Here is an 18,223-nt window from a genome sequence, read left to right as displayed (position 1 = left end):
GAAAGCAAAATTTTACAACTTTCTAAATAAAACTGAAAAGAACAGATTTCTGAATTTATAAATGGTTGAGAAGTCATAAAATCATGAAAAGTGCAAACAATACAATGTTGCAGAAATGCAGTTATATTAAAAATAAAACACTTTCTAATTAAATGATAGTATTAAAAGGTAAACAGGAAAACAACTTCTTTGGGAAAGATACGGCTCATTTAATAACAGTGCATTAATAACCAGGATATGTGAAGAACACTTACAGATCTTAATAAAAAGAAATTAAAAATAGAAAAATAGTTTTAAAATAAAACCAAAATTCATAGAAGAGGAAATCCAAATAACCAACATAAAAAGATGCTCATGATCATTACTAAGCAAGAAAGACACATTAAAACTGCAATAGTATACCAATTCATATGCATCAAATGGCAATTATTTTAAGTCCAGTAACAACATGTAGAAAGGGTGATTCTTATATTGATATATCATAAGTAGAACTAGAAATTGATAAGAGGAGCTTAGAGTGACGGACATGATCTAAAACACAACAGCTCCACTTGTAGGGGCTTAACTTAGAGAATCTCTCCAACATATATGAAAGCAAACAAAAATCTCCATAGCTGCAATATTTATACAGCAAAGAGAGCAAACAATCTAAGTGCTCATCTAAAAACAGAGGAAGGATAAAATCAAGCTCTCATACTGTACTCATAGATGGATACTATACATTGTAGAAAGAAAGTATAGCTACACAAATCAGCTTGAATAACTGACAAAGTCATGTTTAAAGAAGAAAGAAAGTTACAGATGAGTCACTCAAGTCTGATGCCATTAAGATGGTAGGTGTGCAAGAGGGCATCAGAGGGCAGACACACTGAAACCATACTCACAGAGAACTAGTCAATCTAATCACATTAGGACCACAGCCTTGTCTAACTCAATGAAACTAAGCCATGCCCGTGGGGCAACACAAGACGGGCGGGTCATGGTGGAGAGATCTGACAGAATGTGGTCCACTGGAGAAGGGAATGGCAAACCACTTCAGTATTCTTGCCTTGAGAACCCCATGAACAGTATGAGAAGGCAAAATGATAGGATACTGAAAGAGGAACTCCCCAGGTCAGTAGGTGCCCAATATGCTACTGGAGATCAGTGGAGACATAACTCCAGAAAGAATGAAGGGATGGAGCCAAGGCAAAAAGAATACCCAGCTGTGGATGTGACTGGTGACAGAAGCAAGGTCTGATGCTGTAAAGAGCAATATTGCATAGGAACCTGGAATGTCAGGTCCATGAATCAAGGCAAATTGGAAGTGGTCAAACAAAAGATGGCAAGAGTGAATGTTGATATTCTAGGAATTAGCTAACTCAAATGGACTGGAATGGGTGAATTTAACTCAGATGACCATTATATCTACTACTGTGGGCAGGAATCCCTCAGAAGAAATGGAGTAGCCATCACGGTCAACAAAAGAGTCCGAAATGCACTACTTGGATGCAATCTCAAAAACGACAGAATGGCAAACCATTCAATATCACAGTAATCCAAGTCTATGCCCCAACCAGTAATGCTGAAGAGGCTGAAGTTGAACAGTTCTATGAAGACCTACAAGACCTTCTATAACTAACACCCCCCAAAAATGTCCTTTTCATTATAGGGGACTGGAATGCAAAAATACGAAGTCAAGAAACACCTGGAGTAACAGGCAAATTTGGCCTTGGAGTACAGAATGAAGCAGGGCAAAGACTAATAGAGTTTTGCCAAGAAAATGCACTGGTCATAGCAAATACCCTCTTCCAACAACACAAGAGAAGACTCTATACATGGACATCACCAGATGGTCAACACCAAAATCAGATTGATTATATTCCTGCAGCCAAAGATGGAGAAGCTCTATACAGTCAACAAAAACAAGACCGGGAGCTGACTGTGGCTCAGATCATGAGCTCCTTATTGCCAAATTCAGACTGAAACTGAAGAAAGTAGGGAAAACCACTAGACCATTCAGGTATGACCTAAATCAAATCCCTTATGATTATACAGTGGAAGTCAGAAATAGATTTAAGGGCTTAGATCTGAGAGAGAGTGCCTAATGAACTATGGAATGAGGTTCGTGACGCTGTACAGGAGACAGGGATCAAGACCATCCCCGTGGAAAAGAAATGCAAAAAAGCAAAATGGCTGTCTGGGGAGGCCTTACAAATAGCTGTGAAAAGAAGAGAAGTGAAAAGCAAAGGAGAAAAGGAAAGATATAAGCATCTGAATGCAGAGTTCCAAAGAATAGCAAGGAGAGATAAGAAAGCCTTCCTCAGTGATCAGTGCAAAGAAATACAGGAAAACAATAGAATGGGAAAGACTAGAGATCGCTTCAAGAAAATAAGAGATACCAAGGGAACATTTCATGCAAAGATGGGCTCAATAAAGGACAGAAATGGTATGGACCTAACAGAAGCAGAAGATATTAAGAAGAGGTGGCAAGAATACGCAGAAGAACTGTACAAAAAAGATCTTTACGACCCAGATAATCACGATGGTGTGATCACTCACCTAGAGCCAGACATCCTGGAATGTGAAGTCAAGTGGGCCTTAGAAAGCATCACTATGAACAAGGCTAGTGGAGGTGATGGAATTCCAGTTGAGCTATTCCAAATCCTGAAAGAGGATGCTGTGAAAGTGCTGCACTCAATATGCCAGCAAATTTGGAAAACTCAGCAGTGGCCACAGGACTGGAAAAGGTCAGTTTTCATTCCAATCCCAAAGAAAGGCAATGCCAAAGAATGCTCAAACTACTGCACAATTGCACTCATCTCACACACTAGTAAAGTAATGCTCAGAATTCTCCAAGCCAGGCTTCAGCAATACGTGAAACGTGAACTTCCAGATGTTCAAGCTGGTTTTATAAAAGGCAGAGGAACCAGAGATCAAATTGCCAACATCCGCTGGATCGTGGAAAAAGCAAGAGAGTTCCAGAAAAATATCTATTTCTGCTATAATTGACTATGCCAAAGCCTTTGACTGTGTGGATCACAATCAACTGTGGAAAATTCTGAAAGAGATGGGAATACCAGACCACCTGACCTGCCTCTTGAGAAATCTGTATGCAGGTCAGGAAGCAACAGGTAGAACTGGACATGGAACAAGAGACTGGTTCCAAATAGGAAGAGGAGTATGTCAAAGTTGAATATTGGCACCCTGCTTATTTAACTTCTATGCAGAGTACATCATGAGAAACGCTGGACTGGAAGAAACACAAGCTGGAATCAAGACTGCTGGGAGAAATATCAATAACCTCATATATGCAGATGACACCACCATTATGGCAGAAAGTGAAGAGGAACTCAAAAGCCTCTTGATGAAAGTGAAAGCGGAGAGTGAAAAAGTTGGCTTAAAGCTCAACATTCAGAAAACGAAAATCATGGCATCTGGTCCCATCCCTTCATGGGAAATAGATGGGGAAACAGTGGAAACAGTGTCAGACTTTATTTTGGGGGGCTCCAAAATCACTGCAGATGGTGACCGCAGCCATGAAATTAAAAGATGCTTGCTCCTTGGAAGGAAAGTTATGACCAACCTAGATAGCATATTCAAAAGCAGAGACATTACTTTGCCAACAAAGGTCCGTCTAGTCAAGGCTATGGTTTTTCTGTGGTCATGTATGGATGTGAGAGTTGGACTGTGAAGAAGGCTGAGAACCGAAGAATTGATGCTTTTGAACTGTGGTGTTGGAGAAGACTCTTGAGAGTCCCTTGGACTGCAAGGAGATCCAACCAGTCCATTCTGAAGGAGATCAGCCCTGGGATTTCTTTGGAAGGAATGATGCTGAAGCTAAAACTCCAGTATTTTGGCCGCCTCATGCGAAGAGCTGACTCATTGGAAAAGACTCTGATGCTGGGAGGGACTGGGGGCAGGAGGAGAAGGGGACGACAGAGGATGAGATGGCTGGATGGCATCACTGACTCGACGGACATGAGTCTGAGTGAAGTCTGGGAGTTGGTGATGGACAGGGAGGCCTGGCGTGCTGCGATTCATGGGGTCACAATGAGTCGGACATGACTGAGGAACTGAACTGAACTGAACTGATATATATATAGTTTCGGGTTATGAAGATGGAATAAAACATGAAGGAATAGCTTAAACACTTGCTTTAAACCAGATTGAATGTAGTCATTAATAACATTTGGGAAGAAAAAGATAGTGTTGGGCAGAGCAAGGGGTAGGGATGGAGGCAGGATGGTTCCAAGAAGGAAAGGCAGGAGTCCTCAAGAAAGGCACCCTTCAGAAAGAACAAGTGGGGGAGGACAAGAGGATTTTCTCTCCCTGCCTTCATTTCTGAGCAGCCATATTCCTTGGTGGTCACAGATGTCCTGAGCCACATGGAGGAAACTGCGAGTCATCACCTGTCACAGGAACCACATGGGTGGAAGGAAGCAGTCTTCTCATGCCCAGGTACTGTCTCACATCTGAGGGCAGAGCACAAGGCTGGGATAAAAGGGCACTGGGGCCGGAGTACCTCCATCCACTCCTGTCCTGGGCTGCTGACAACGCTGTGCTGCCTATGCACTGGTGAGTGTCCACTGGGCTTTCTACAGAAGATGCTCAGACCAGAGGGGAGGACATGTGGAGGCTTTGCAATGTGTCTGCATGCCTATGTGTGTGTATGTTGAGATGGGGAGGGTGAGAAGAGGATGAGACTGGTCTTTTTTTAGCAAAAGAACAAGTCTTGGGAAGGCTGAGGGAAGGGACAATGAAGAGGCTGGGAACCTGGGTAGGAGGAGTTGTGGAGTTGTGACTGAGTGCTCTAGAGAAACCCAATTGATGTGTTTTTTGGCCAGTGATCTGAAGGATTTACAACATTGATCATCATGCTAACCTACAGCTGCGTTCAAAAAGGGACTCTTACCTCTGAAAACATAACTGTCCTCCTGGAAAAGCAGAGATGGTGACGGTAGTGCTCAGCCAGGAGAGAGGAAATCAGAACTGACCGACCTTTTTTAAACTGTCAGAGTAGTGGGTCTGCAGAAGTGAAGACGCAAACCCGAAAGCCAGGTGCTGAGGTATTAGTTTGTGGTGAGTGTCTGTGGAGAATGCAGAGCACTGGACTAGCTCAAGGGCCTGCGTGAAAATCCCAGCTTATATTAATTAAAAAGCTACTTCTCCTGGGTAATCTCCAACATCCTTTGAGATTGTGAACATCTATGTCCCTATAGGACAAGAATACCTAGGAAATTTTCCAAGAGGGAATGACTATTTTCCCTAAAGATATGACTTCATTTCTAAACTGCTTCTTGGATTTTTTTCATGGTTCTTACAGTATAATTATAGTAGATCTCCTACATACTGGATGTTTGGGTTTGAGAACATTTTCTTATTATTTGGTCTAAGTTTTTCTAATTATAAAGGAGAACATTTGGCATTAAAAATAAGAAGCTATGAGAGCATTTGAGCAACTACTGAAAACAATGAAACTTTCAGTGTTTATTTATCTAGGACTGCATTAAATAGTTTGTCAAACTAAAGGGGATAGAAAGACAGTGAAAGGTCAGGAAGGGGCAGGGAGGTCTCTGTGTGCTGGTCTGACCTGCTGTCTGTCTCTCCCTCAGATCCTGAGCCTGCCACCAAGATGTCCTGCCAGCAGAACCAGCAGCAGTGCCAGCCCCCTCCCAAGTGCCCCCCCAAGTGCCCCACCCCTAAATGCCCCCCAAAATGTCCCCCGAAGTGCCCTCCAGTCTCCTCCTGCTGTGGCTCCAGCTCCGGGGACTGCTGCAGCTCTGGGTGTGGGGGCTGCTGCCTGAGCCACCACAGGCGCCGCAGGTCCCACCACTGCAGACCCCACAGGTCTGACTGCTGCAGCCAGCCCTCGGGGGGCTCCGGGTGCTGCGGAGGGGGCAGTGGTCAGTCCTATGGAGGCGGCTGCTGCTGAAGTGGACCCTGTGCCAAGAAGAGCCGACCTGGGGACAACAGATGGACAAGCACTTCCTCCTCCTCCTGCCCCTCCTGCTGGGCCTTCCCTTGTCGCTGGGGGTCTGGGTGAGGCCTTTGAGCTCTGGTCCAGGGGTACCTATTCCTTGGGTCCAGGAGCCCCAAACTCCCTCCCAAATCCATTTATTCACCTCCTTTTCATATGTGGGGAATCTCTGAGAACCCCAAAGCACAGACCCCGTGTCCCTCTGCAGCTTCTCTTTTTGCATAAACTAGCCTGATGTGAAACAATAAAGCTAGAAATCTATATTCCTTCTTGTCTGAAATGATATTTTTATCCCTACATCATCTTTCTCATACTCTGTACTCAACTTCTGGTTCCCCTAATGCCTCAGTATGTACAGACCTGGTTCAAATTTGCCACTTGTGCCGCTAATGCCCTTTGTAGCAAAACAAAAATTTACTGATTCAGAGTCTAATCCAGGATCCAACACTGCATTTAGTTGCCATGATTCTTCAGTCTCCTCCTACCTGTGACAGCCCTTAGATTTTTTTATCCTTCATGTGCTGGGCATATTTAAGGAGCTCTTGGTTTAGAGGACAAACCCTCAGTTGGGGTTTGTCTGGGGGTCTTCTTAACTGGATGTGATTATGCAATTATGTAAGGGATCCCACAGAAGTGATGCTATGTCTGTAGCATGTGAGAGCCTGATATCATGCCTTGCATGATGTGTAACTGACTCATTCCTGGGATTCTGAAAATTGGAATCCAAATATTTGGAAAGATTCTGAAAAGGCAAAACATTGAATTTCTAGGTTCAGATCTATTACTATCATTGTTGTTGTTTTTATTTGTAGTAGAAGCAGACTTTTCTACCCCATCTGAGTAAATTAAACCTGTATTGTTCCAGGAAATGGTAATGACCTCGCCATAAGAGGTAGCCTTGCGAGAGACTGCTGGTTCTCACCTGTACCACCACATTATCTCCTTTTACTCCTAGATAAGTGGACTGAAGTCCCAGTAGACCTCAAAAGGCGAAACATAGTGTGACCCACAAGCAAGTATACCACACTCCACAAGAACTACTTGATGTTTTCTGATTTATATACATACAAACCCAGGGCATATGTGTGGAATGGATATTAGGGGCAGGGTAATTGTGGAAAGAACTTAAAGTTGTATCAGGCCAAATTTATGGACTTAGATCAGTCAAGTAGATATTCTAGATTTAACATTGTAACTTTGGGGGTTAGAAAGGGCTCTAACAAATCATTGATTGGCTATAACATGAAGCAAAGGCAGTCTCCACTAAATGAAGGTGAAACACCAGAACTGCCTTAGTTTACTGCAGAGGAAGGGATCTGGAGGCTTGGTGTTATTGGAATCTAGGGTGAAGTTGTCATTTAAGATCTGCTTGTCCACCCCAGAAGGGTTCAGAGGACTCTCCTTTTACAATGACCAGGAGAAATCAATTGTAAGGGGCGCCCTGGCATCCTTGAAGAGTTCTGTGATGGTTCTTCTCTATAAGCCAAAAACTACAATGGAATCTAATGTCACCAAAATGAGAAACCTAAACACAATAGGGGTAATTGGATCCCAGGACAGCAGGAGCGTCAGCACTCAGTCACCAATAGCAAAGTGGGTGTGGTTACTGTAATGGATGACAGGGTCCGTGCAGCGGTCAGCGTGTTCTGACCACCAGAGAGCTCTGTCTCTGCTAGTTAATCTCCGTGTACTTACAAGTGAAGCAAATGTCAAGTCTACTAAATTTTCACTTGATATATGTAAATTTAAGAGTTCTACGTCAAATGAACAAAACTGAATCATAAAAAGAGAGAATCATGTTCCCCCAATCCCCAATCCCCCAATTTCTAGTCTTGAGCTAGTTTATAAAACCTAGAACTCTTTGAATGAAGGAGAGGCCAGTTCCCTTTGAAGAAAAACCCTGGTACCCTGCTCAAGAGTTAAATACTGTCAGTCTTTCCCCCAGTCTTCCTCAAAGGGACCTACAATCTTTAACCAGGGTAACTGTGGATATACATGGGTTCAGCAGCGTGAATTTTCACTCACCATGACTGACATGTATATAAAGACCAACACTGAGTTCGAGTAAGACACTATTACTGGGGTTGATGAGCCAGCTACCTGGAAGCAGGTTGACTATATCAGGACATACGAAATGGCAGTGTTTTGTTCTTAGTGGTTCAAAGACTTTCTCTGAATCAAGGCAAATTAGAAGTTGTCGAACAGGAGATGACAAGAGTGAACATTGACATTCTAGGAATCAGTGAACTAAGATGGACTGGAATGGGTGATTTTAACTCAGATGACCATTATACCTACTACTGTGGGCAGGAATCCCTCAGAAGAAATGGAGTAGCCATCATAGTCAACAAAAGAGTCCAAAATGCAATACTTCGATGCGATCTCAAAAACGACAGAATGATCTCTGTTCATTTCCAAGGCAAAGCATTCAATATCATGGTAATCCAAGTCTATGCCCCGACAAGTAACACTGAATAAGCTGAAGTTGAACAGTTCTATGAAGACCTACAAGACCTTCTAGAACTAATACCCAAAAAAGATGTCCTTTTCATTATAGGGGACTGGAATGCAAAAGTAGGAAGTCAAGAAACACCTGGAGTAACAGGCAAATTTGGCCTTGGAGTACAGAATGAAGCAGGACAAAGGCTAATAGAGTTCTGCCAAGAGAACGCACTGGTCATAGCAAATACCCTCTTCCAACAACACAAGAGAAGACTCTACACATGGACATCACCAGATGGTCGACAGCGAAACCAGATTGATTATATTCTTTGCATCCAAAGATGGAGAAGCTCTATACAGTCAGCAAAAACAAGACCGCGAGCTGACTGTGGCTCAGATCATGAACTCCTTATTGCCAAATTCAGACTGAAATTGAAGAAAGTGGAGAAAACCACTAGACCATTCAGATATGACCTAAATCATAGAGGATGAGGTGGTTGGATGGCATCACTGACTCAATGGACATGGGTTTGGGTGGACTCCAGGAGTTGGTGATGGACAGGGAGGCCTAGCGTGCTGCGGTTCATGGGGTTGCAAAGAGTGGGACATGACTGAGCCACTGAACTGAACTGGATATGGATTTGTCTTCCTTGCATGCAATTCTTCTGTCAAAATTGTCATCTGAGGGCTTATAGAATGTCTTATTTATCATTATGGTGCTTCACAAGACACTGTTTCTCTGACACTTAATTTTATGTATTGGTCTGAATGGCCATGGGATGCCCAGGCTAAGTGATATTTCTAGATATGTCTGTGATGGTGTTTCTGAATGAGGCTAGTATTTGAATCAGTGGATTCATTAAAATAGACTACTCTTCCCATTGTAGGTTTGGAATTATGCAGTCTATTGAGAACCTGAAAAGAACAAAATGCAGAGGATGGAAAAATTGGCCCTTTTTAAATTCTTGGCTGATTTCTTGAGTTGAAGCACTGAACTTTTCCTTGGTTTTTCTGATTCTCAGGCTTTCAGACCCAGACTGGAATCTACACCATTGGCTCCCCTGGTTCTTGGGCCTTCAGACGTGGACTGAATTATACCACCAGCTTTCCTGGGTTTTCAACTTGCAGATAGCAGATCATGTATTTCTTAGCATCCTTAATTACATGAACCCATTTAAAAATATATATATATCTTCATATATATTATATACATATACATATACATGTGTATACTTATATACACACATATATATGTATATACATTATATATACATTATATATATACACACACACACACACACACACACAAAGTGCTAGTGTTAAGTCACTCAGTCCTGTCTGACTCTTTGTGATCCCATGAATTGTAGCCTGGCAGACTTCTCTGTCCATGGGATTTTCCAGACAAGAATACTGGAGCAGGTTGCCATTTCCTCCTCCAGGGGATCTTCTCAACCTAGGGATTGAACCTGAATCTCTTGCATCTCCTGTATTGGAAGGAAGATTCTTTACCAGTGCATCAATATGCATATATATGTATATATACATATGTATGTATATATATGTATGTATAATATCATATTTTTTCTGTTTCTCTGGAGAACACTGACAAATACAGCAAGTAAAACAAAGCAATGGGTCTGCTTATGGAATTCACTCTTCTTACCATGCTCCACTTCATCCTCAAGCAGCTGGCTTGATCAAACTGTGGAATGGCCTTTTGAAGACCTATTTACAGAACCAGGATAGTGGCAATACCTTTCAGGGTTGGGGCAAGGCTCTTTAGGAGGCTGCATATGCTCAAAATCAGCAATCAATATTATAATTCTGTTTCTCCTATAATCAGACTATATAGGTCCAGGAATCAAAGTTGGAAATAGAGTGATACCATACACACTATTACCCTTAGAGATTTACTAGCAAAATTTTTGCTTCCTGTCCCTGTGATCTTATGCTGGTCAAGAAGTCTTAGTTCCTGAGAGAGGAATGCTTCCACCAGGACTCACAGTAATTCCATTGAACTGGAAGTTAAGACTGCCACCTAGCCACTTTGGCATACTTATGCCTCTGAATCAAATGACAAAGAAGGGTGTTAATGCACTTGATGGAGTGATTAAGACTGATTACCATTAGGAAGTTGGAATATTACTTCAGAATGGATGTAGTGAAGAATATATATGGAATATGCAGATGACTTAGGGCATATCTTATTACTACCATACCCTTTGATGACAGATAATGGAAAACTATAACAGTCTACTTCAGACAGGAAAACTAATGGTCCAGACTCTTCAGGAATTAATGTTGGGTCACCACATTAGGTAAAAAAGAACCACAATCAGGACTTTAATTATTACTAGTCTATCTTCCATATTTTGTTATGAATATGTTTGTATATATGTGTATCTATAATGTCTTTGTTTTATTCCCTTTCTAATCTTGCTCACATAACATAAGATGTATTGAGTAATGCATTGAAGCATTATCTAACTTTATATCATAATATTAATGTTAAGGCTATCAGGGAGAAGAGTAAACATCACTCAGAGAACTTGTATCCTCTTTTAGGGAAAGGGTTAGTGCATTTTCTGTTGTGCACAGCATAGTTGTGCATAGTGTTATCTGGAAATGTGACTTTGTCATTGTCTTTATTTGGAGAATGAATATGGTGTAAGAAGATGTGTACAGGTGCCAAGCTGACAAGGGGTGAACTGTGATGGTTACCTTTATGTGTTAACTTGGTGAGGCCATGGTACCCAGACTATAAGTCAAAAACCAGTCTAGATGTTGCTGCGAAGGTGTTTCTTTGCATGTGATTAACATGTAAATCATAAAAGGTTCATATAGTTAAAGCTATAGTTTTTCTAGTAGTCAGGTATGGATGTGAGAATTGGACCATAATGAAGTCTGAGCCCCGAAGAATTGATGCCTTTGAACTGTGGTATTGGAGAAGACTCTTGAGAGTCCCCTGGACTTCAAGAAGATGAAACCAGTCAATCCTAAAGGAAATCAACCCTGAATATTCATTGGAAGCTCCAATCCTTTGGCCACCTGATGCAAAGAACTGACTCACTGTAAAAGACCCTGATGCTGGGAAAGATTGAAGGCAGGAGGAGAAGGGGACAACAGAGGATGAGATGGTTGGATGACATCATCGACTCAGGGGGCATGAATTTGAGCAAGCTCCAGGAGATGGTGAAGTACAGGGAAGCTTGGCGTGCTGCACTCCATGGGGTGCAAAGAGTTGGATATGACTGAGTGACTGAGCAACAACGTGTAAACCAGTAGATTTTGAGCAAATAGATAACCCTCTAGAGTGTGAGTGACTTCATCCTATCAATTGAAAGCTTTAAAAGAAAAGACTAGCACTCTAAAAGAAGAGGGAATTCTGTCTACAGACAGCCCTCAGAATGCAGGCTCTAACATCAGCTCTTTCATGAATCTTCAACCTGTGTTTACTCTACAGATACCAAACTTACAAGCCCCTACAACTGTGGGAGCCAGTACCTTGGAATAAATCTCATTACGTGCATGTTCATGCCCTATGGGTTCTCTTTCTCTGAAGATTCCTGACTAACACAATATGTGTGAATATGCATGTATATGAGAAATGAGGGCGCTCTGTGTCCTTTGTCCATTGTGGTTTTATATGTTTTTAGATTTATGAGATAAGTTTATATATTAAATAAAGAAATTCTTTATCAGGTATGTATTGTAATTTTTTTGGAGTGGGAAGTCAAGTGGGCCTTAAGAAGCATTACTACAAACAAAGCTAGTGGAGTTGGTGGAATTCCAGCTGAGCTATTTAAAATCCTAAAAGATGATGCTATTAAAGTGCTGCACTCAATATGCCAGCTAATTTGGAAAACTCAGCAATGGACATAGGCCTTGAAAAGAATTTCATTCCAATCTCAAAGAAGGGCAATGCCAAAGAATGTTCAAACTACTGTACAATTGTGCTCATTTCATATGCTAGCAAGGTCATGCTCAAAATCCTTCAAGCTAGGCTTTAGCAGTATATCAACTGAGAGATTTCAGATGTTCAAGCTAGATTTAGAAAAGGCAGAGGAACCAGAGATCAAACTAACAACATCCACTGGATCATAGAAAAAGCAAGACAATTCCAGAAAAACATCTACTTCTGCTCCCTTGACTATGCTAAGGCCTGACTGTGTGGGTCACAGCAAACAGTGGAAAATTCTTAAAGATATGGGAATACCAGACCACCGGACCTGTATCATGAGAAACTTGTATGCAGGTCAAGAAGCAATGGAACTGGACTGGAGCCCTTGTCATGGAACAGTGGACTGGTTCAAAATTGGGAAGGAGTACGTCAAGGCTGTGTATCATCACCCTGCTGATTTAACTTACATGCAGGGTACATCATGCAAAATGCCAGGCTGGTTGAATCACAAGCTGGCATCAAGATTGCAGAGAGAAATAGCAACAACCTCAGATATGCAAATGACACAATCCTAATGGCAGAAAGCGAGGAGGAACTAAATAGTCTTTTGATGAATGTGAAAAAGGAAAGAAAAAAGCTGACTTTAAAAATTAAGATCATGGCATCTGGTCCTATCATTTCATGGCAAATAGAGAGGGAAAAAATGGAAACTGTGACAGACTTACTTTATTTTCCTGGGCTCCAGAATCACTGTGGATGGTGACTACAGCCATAAAATTAAAAGACGTTTCCTTCTTGGAAGAAAAGCTATGATGAACATAGATAGCATATTAAAAAGCAGAGACATCACTTTGCCCACAAATTCTGTAGAGTCAAAGGTATGGTTTTTTCAGTAGTCATGTACAGATATGAAAGCTGGACCATAAAGAAGGCAGGGAGCTGAAGAATTGACACTTTCGAATTGTGGTGCTGGAGAAGACACTTGACAGTCCCTTGGACAGTAAGGAGATCAAACCTGTCAATCCTAAAGGAAATCAACCCTGAATGTTCATTGGAAGGACTGATGCTGAAGCTGAAACTCCAATACTTTGGCCACCTGATGTAAAAAGCCAACTCATTGGAAAAGACCCTGATGCTGGGAAAGATTGAAGGTAGGAGGAAAACGGGATGACAGAGGAAGAGATGGTTGGATGGCATAACTGGCTCAATGGACATGAGTTTGAGCAAGCTCTGGGAGATGGTTAAGGACAGGGAAGCCTGGCATGCTGTAGCCCATGGGGTTACAGAGTCGGACACAACTTAGTGACTGAACAACAAAAAATCTTACCTGTGGTACTTTATGCTATATAAAAATTATTTTATGTAATTTATCAATTATTTCCTTTATATATTATGGATTTTGTGCTACTCTTACAATACCTTCACTCCCTTAATAATTAAGCAATAATCATTTAGAAATTCTATTTCTTTAGATTATTGATTACCATTTATAACTTCAAAGAAATATTTGCATGAAGGGAAAATATGTTAATGTTCTGCTTTGTAGCTCACATAGAGGAGAGTGGGAGGGCAGAGAGGAAAATTAACTCAGCTTGAATTACTTCCCATTAGATCTCCTGCTCCTTGAGAAGATGCAAGAATGATTGTAAGAGTTATAGAACCCTTGGATGAATAGGTGACCTCAGAAAGTCTTTGGTAGTCAAAATGCTTATTGAATGAGGCCAAAGCCATTGACAGCTAAAATCCAGGGCCAAAAAGTCAGTCCAAGTGATACGATTGCAATCATGACTCTGACTCATCACCCAAGTCCAAGCAGATTGATATTTCAGATGCTGCCCTGCCTCGAGGCAGAGGTGTGGACCATATGACCTCTTCACCCCATCATTCTAGGTATCAGGAGCTGGATTCATATCTGTGAGCCAATGCACAGATATTCCTGTCCACTCCCCCATAACTAAGCTCATTGGAACAACCTGGGGAAATGTCATAGCCAGGTGAGACAGGGGCAAATCTCTGCAGGGTGACGTGGCCATCACAGCTCACTGTGCCTATCTCGGTGTGTGGTCTTCTAGGAGGAGGACCTGCCATAGGGAAGAGCTACTTGTAAACTACACAGTGCTAATACTAATGAAAGAATTCTTAAAAATCTATTAACTACATATGTGTGCATAACCTTGTCCCGGTTGCTGAAGGAGAATCAGAAATATAAGGCACAGGTTGTCAGATGGTCTGTTAAAATCTCACTTGTAAGATATGTCACATAAAGCATATGGAGTAAGTGAGGCTTGAGCTCCTCATCTCAGAAAGGCAAATATCATAGAACAAAGCAGATAAGCAGAGTAAGGAAAGATATGCTTACCGTACAGCCAATACAGTAAATCTTGGGAAGAAAAACAGAAATTGGAGTAGTTGTACAAAGTCATATTACAGACAGCCTTGCATATCAGTCAAAAATAACTTCAATCCTGAACACAGTGTGGAGCCCTGAATGAGGCTTCCTTAAAGGGCAGACGTAATGATTCCTAGAGTGTGGGATGGTGGAAGGAGAACATGCTTGTATCCCAGTGAAGACTGGAGTCAAGGAGAAATCCTAGCAGATGGGAGGCAGTGATTCATCAGTGGAGGCCATCCACCTTTTCATATCTGGTGCTGAGAATGATAAGGAGGGTAGATTCTGCACCTATATCTGTATCTGAGGCTGTATCTGCATCTCTATCTCTGTCTATAAGGTTTTATACCACAATTTTAAAAATATAGTCAATCAAAGTCAATCTAAACCCCCTGTGCCTGTGTACATGCATACATTTCACCAGATATTGGTCATCCTTTTCCCTTATGACCTTGATAAAATTGACTCAATTCATATCTTATTCTACTCCAAAAAATTATTTTGGACGCTTCTGGAAAGAAGGTTTTCTTCCCATAATTAATCCTAGCTCTGATTTCCTTTCATCTGATTAATTTGTTTAGTTTTTTTGTGATGTTGCCTTCTACACATGGAAGGCTCATCTGCTACCTACCAAACTGACATTAGTCCTTATCTTAATCTTGTAAAAATGTTCATGTACAAACACCCTTGAAGGAACCCTTGGGTTCTTGCAGCAACAGAGGTAACGCTGGAGATTCCTACTGAACCCCAAGACCTCCTGTTCTGTTAGGTCCTCCTGCTTCCTCCACCTGGGCACACGTTTCAATGGGTCCCAGGCCCTCTGCCTGCTCCCCAGGGCTGAGCCCTCTCACTGTCTCTTCTTGCTGCTTTCTGGTCCACCAGCTCACAGCTTTCGCTGTGTAAGATTCTTGGAAAGCAAATTCTCATTCTACTATGTAAGGCAATGCAGATTTACTCCCTAGTCACTCAACAGGGATATTGTTTTATGAAAATGCACAAAAAAGCTCAGGTGAAAAAACTGGTCATTTAAAAAGTCAGATGTATGTATCCTAGACAAGAGCTGTCTTTTAAAATCAACTTTCTCATTTTTAAATATCAATGGATAATTTGATATTTGCTCATTTGTGAGGATCTGATGTGTGCAGGAGCCACAGGAGTCACAGGTTTGATCCCTGGATCTGGAAAATCTGCTGGAGGAGAAAATGGCAACCTACTGCAGTATTCTTGCTGAGATAATCCCATGGACAAAGGAGTCTGGTGGCCTACAGTCCACGGGATTGCAAAGAGTTAGACAGGACAGCACGCACACACAATGCGCTATCAGACCTTTTGCAGACATTTTACTTCTGTGATTCTGTTGACTCTCATGACTCCATCGAGAATAGTTTTTCTCAACCATTTTAAAGTTGAGGAAACAGAATGAGAAAGGTTAGGTGATTTTCATAAGATCACATAGCTGAGTGTCAGGACCAGGGGTTCTCTCCCAGATGGGTCTCACTCCCAATCCAGGCTTTTAACAGGAACAGCACAGACACGAACACCCACACACACGGGATGGGCCTAGGGGGCTGGGACATAAGCAGAGACCCTTGGAGGCTCCATGAGTCTTAGTTCAAGGCAGACCATTAGAGAACTAGGACAGGAGGGCTTGGGAGGCTAATTCCCAGAGGAAGGTGTGAGGGACAGGAAGGCGTAAGGAGAAGGAGGGAGCACTGGTGCTGGGGATGCCCTGAGCCCCATGGAGGGAGACAGGGAGGAGCTGCCAGTCATCACCTGTCACAGAAGCCATGTGGGTGGCAGGAGGCGGTCCTCTCATGCCCAGGCCCTGTCTCACATCTGAGGGCAGAGCCCAAGGCCGGGATAAAAGGGCCTTGGGGCAGAGCACCTCCATCCACTCCTCTCCTGAGGTGCTGACGACTCTGTGCTGTGTGTGCACCGGTGAGTGTCCACTGGGAGTGGGACCAGGGCCTTCCACAGAGGATGCTCAGACCAGAGGGGAGGGCAGGGAGCAGGGCCTTGGGGGATGTGGCCCATATTATTAGAGAGAGAGAGAGAAACCCTGGAAGGACAGAAGGAACCAGGAGCAGGCAGGAAGACAGGGAGAATGATAGGAGTTTAGTGATGGCTAAGGACACTGGGAGGGACCCAAAGATCTGCAGCTTTGTGGAGGGGGGACTCCCAGGATGAAAGAAGGAAATCACTGGTTGCTCTGATATTCTGGAACAGGTCTCAGAAAGGGAGTTTACCTTCTAGAGATACTGTATCCTCTGCCTGGTATGATTTGAGCAATTGTCAGAGTGAGGAGAGGATTAGAGGCACTCTGGGAGATTATTATACACGTGGGTAAGGATAGAGCATGGGAATGCATTGTACACTTCTAGAGGTGGAAAAGCACAAGATGTTTAATAATTTCTAGGCTAAGGATGGTGTAAGAGGTGTTTCTGAAGCCATTATAGGTCAGGATCTGAGTCAAGGGAACTCTCATTATTCTCTCTAACAAGGTGAGCCAGCCAGGAAATTCCTCAGATCCCTTTCTAATCTGAAGTTGTAAATTTCAAAACATGAAATTATTTAGGGTGCTAACAGGACTTTTTCCCATAAAGAAAATGTTTCCGTTATAAATTCATCTCTATAGAACAATTTCAGTATTTGAATAAGATAAGTGAAAAGAATTTTTAAAAAAAATATCATTTAATGTCAATTTTCAAATTGGTAAAATAGATTATGACCCCTTTTTACTTTAAAAAGGATAAGATGAGGTTCAAAGGAGATGCTAAGAGAGTAGTTGATAAGACATTAAAATAATAACAGAGGCAAGTTATTTAAGCATACATGTTAGAAATGATGTTGAAAAGTCAGGAATGGGCAGGGAGGTCTCTCTGTGCTGGTTTGACCTGCCGTCTGTCTCTCCCTCAGCTCCTGAACCCACCCACCAAGATGTCCTGCCAGCAGAACCAGCAGCAGTGCCAGCCCCCTCCCAAGTGCGTCCCCAAATGCCCCACCCCTAAATGCCCCCCAAAGTGCCCCCCAGTCTCCTCCTGCTGTGGCTCCAGCTCCGAGGGCTGCTGTGGCCCCAGCTCCGGGGACTGCTGCAGCTCTGGGTGTGGGGGCTGCTGCCTGAGCCACCACAGGCGCCGCAGGTCCCACCACTGCAGACCCCACAGGTCTGACTGCTGCAGCCAGCCCTCGGGGGGCTTCGGGTGCTGCGGAGGGGGCAGTGGTCAGTCCTATGGAGGCGGCTGCTGCTGAAGATGTCCCTGAGTCTACAGGATCCAACCTGGGGACAGCACACTGCTGAGGATACCATCTTTATCCTCCTTCATTGGCTGCCGGGCCTGAGAGGTCCTGTAGAAGACTCTGAACTTGCAAAGACAATGAGCCCTCCCTGGGGCTCAGAAACTCAAATTTTCTTCTGAATCCCCTTCCATGGCCTTGGATTCTATGTCCACCCTCACTTCCCTAGGAAAACTTCCCTAAGTTACTCCTCCTGGTATTTTCTTAAAGGGTGCTCTCTGACTTTATTGTAAAACAA

General features: G+C 42.7%; 1 protein-coding gene across 1 annotated transcript in view; it reads left to right on the top strand.

Annotated features, from left to right (window-relative positions):
- LOC129656389 (keratinocyte proline-rich protein-like) overlaps positions 1-17,940 on the top strand; it is an 80,663-nt gene extending 62,723 nt beyond the window's left edge. The window contains exon 9 of the mRNA XM_055587074.1: positions 17,608-17,940. Coding sequence (XP_055443049.1) covers positions 17,608-17,940 — 333 coding nt within the window. The remainder of the gene's footprint in view (positions 1-17,607) is intronic.
- The last annotated feature ends 283 nt before the right edge of the window (positions 17,941-18,223 follow it).

The sequence above is a fragment of the Bubalus kerabau genome, chromosome 6 (genome assembly GCF_029407905.1).
Source record: "Bubalus kerabau isolate K-KA32 ecotype Philippines breed swamp buffalo chromosome 6, PCC_UOA_SB_1v2, whole genome shotgun sequence".
Taxonomy (NCBI): Eukaryota; Metazoa; Chordata; class Mammalia; order Artiodactyla; family Bovidae; genus Bubalus; species Bubalus kerabau.
The sequence above is the reverse complement of the archived record's forward strand: the minus strand, read 5'-3'. Positions and strand labels throughout refer to the sequence as shown.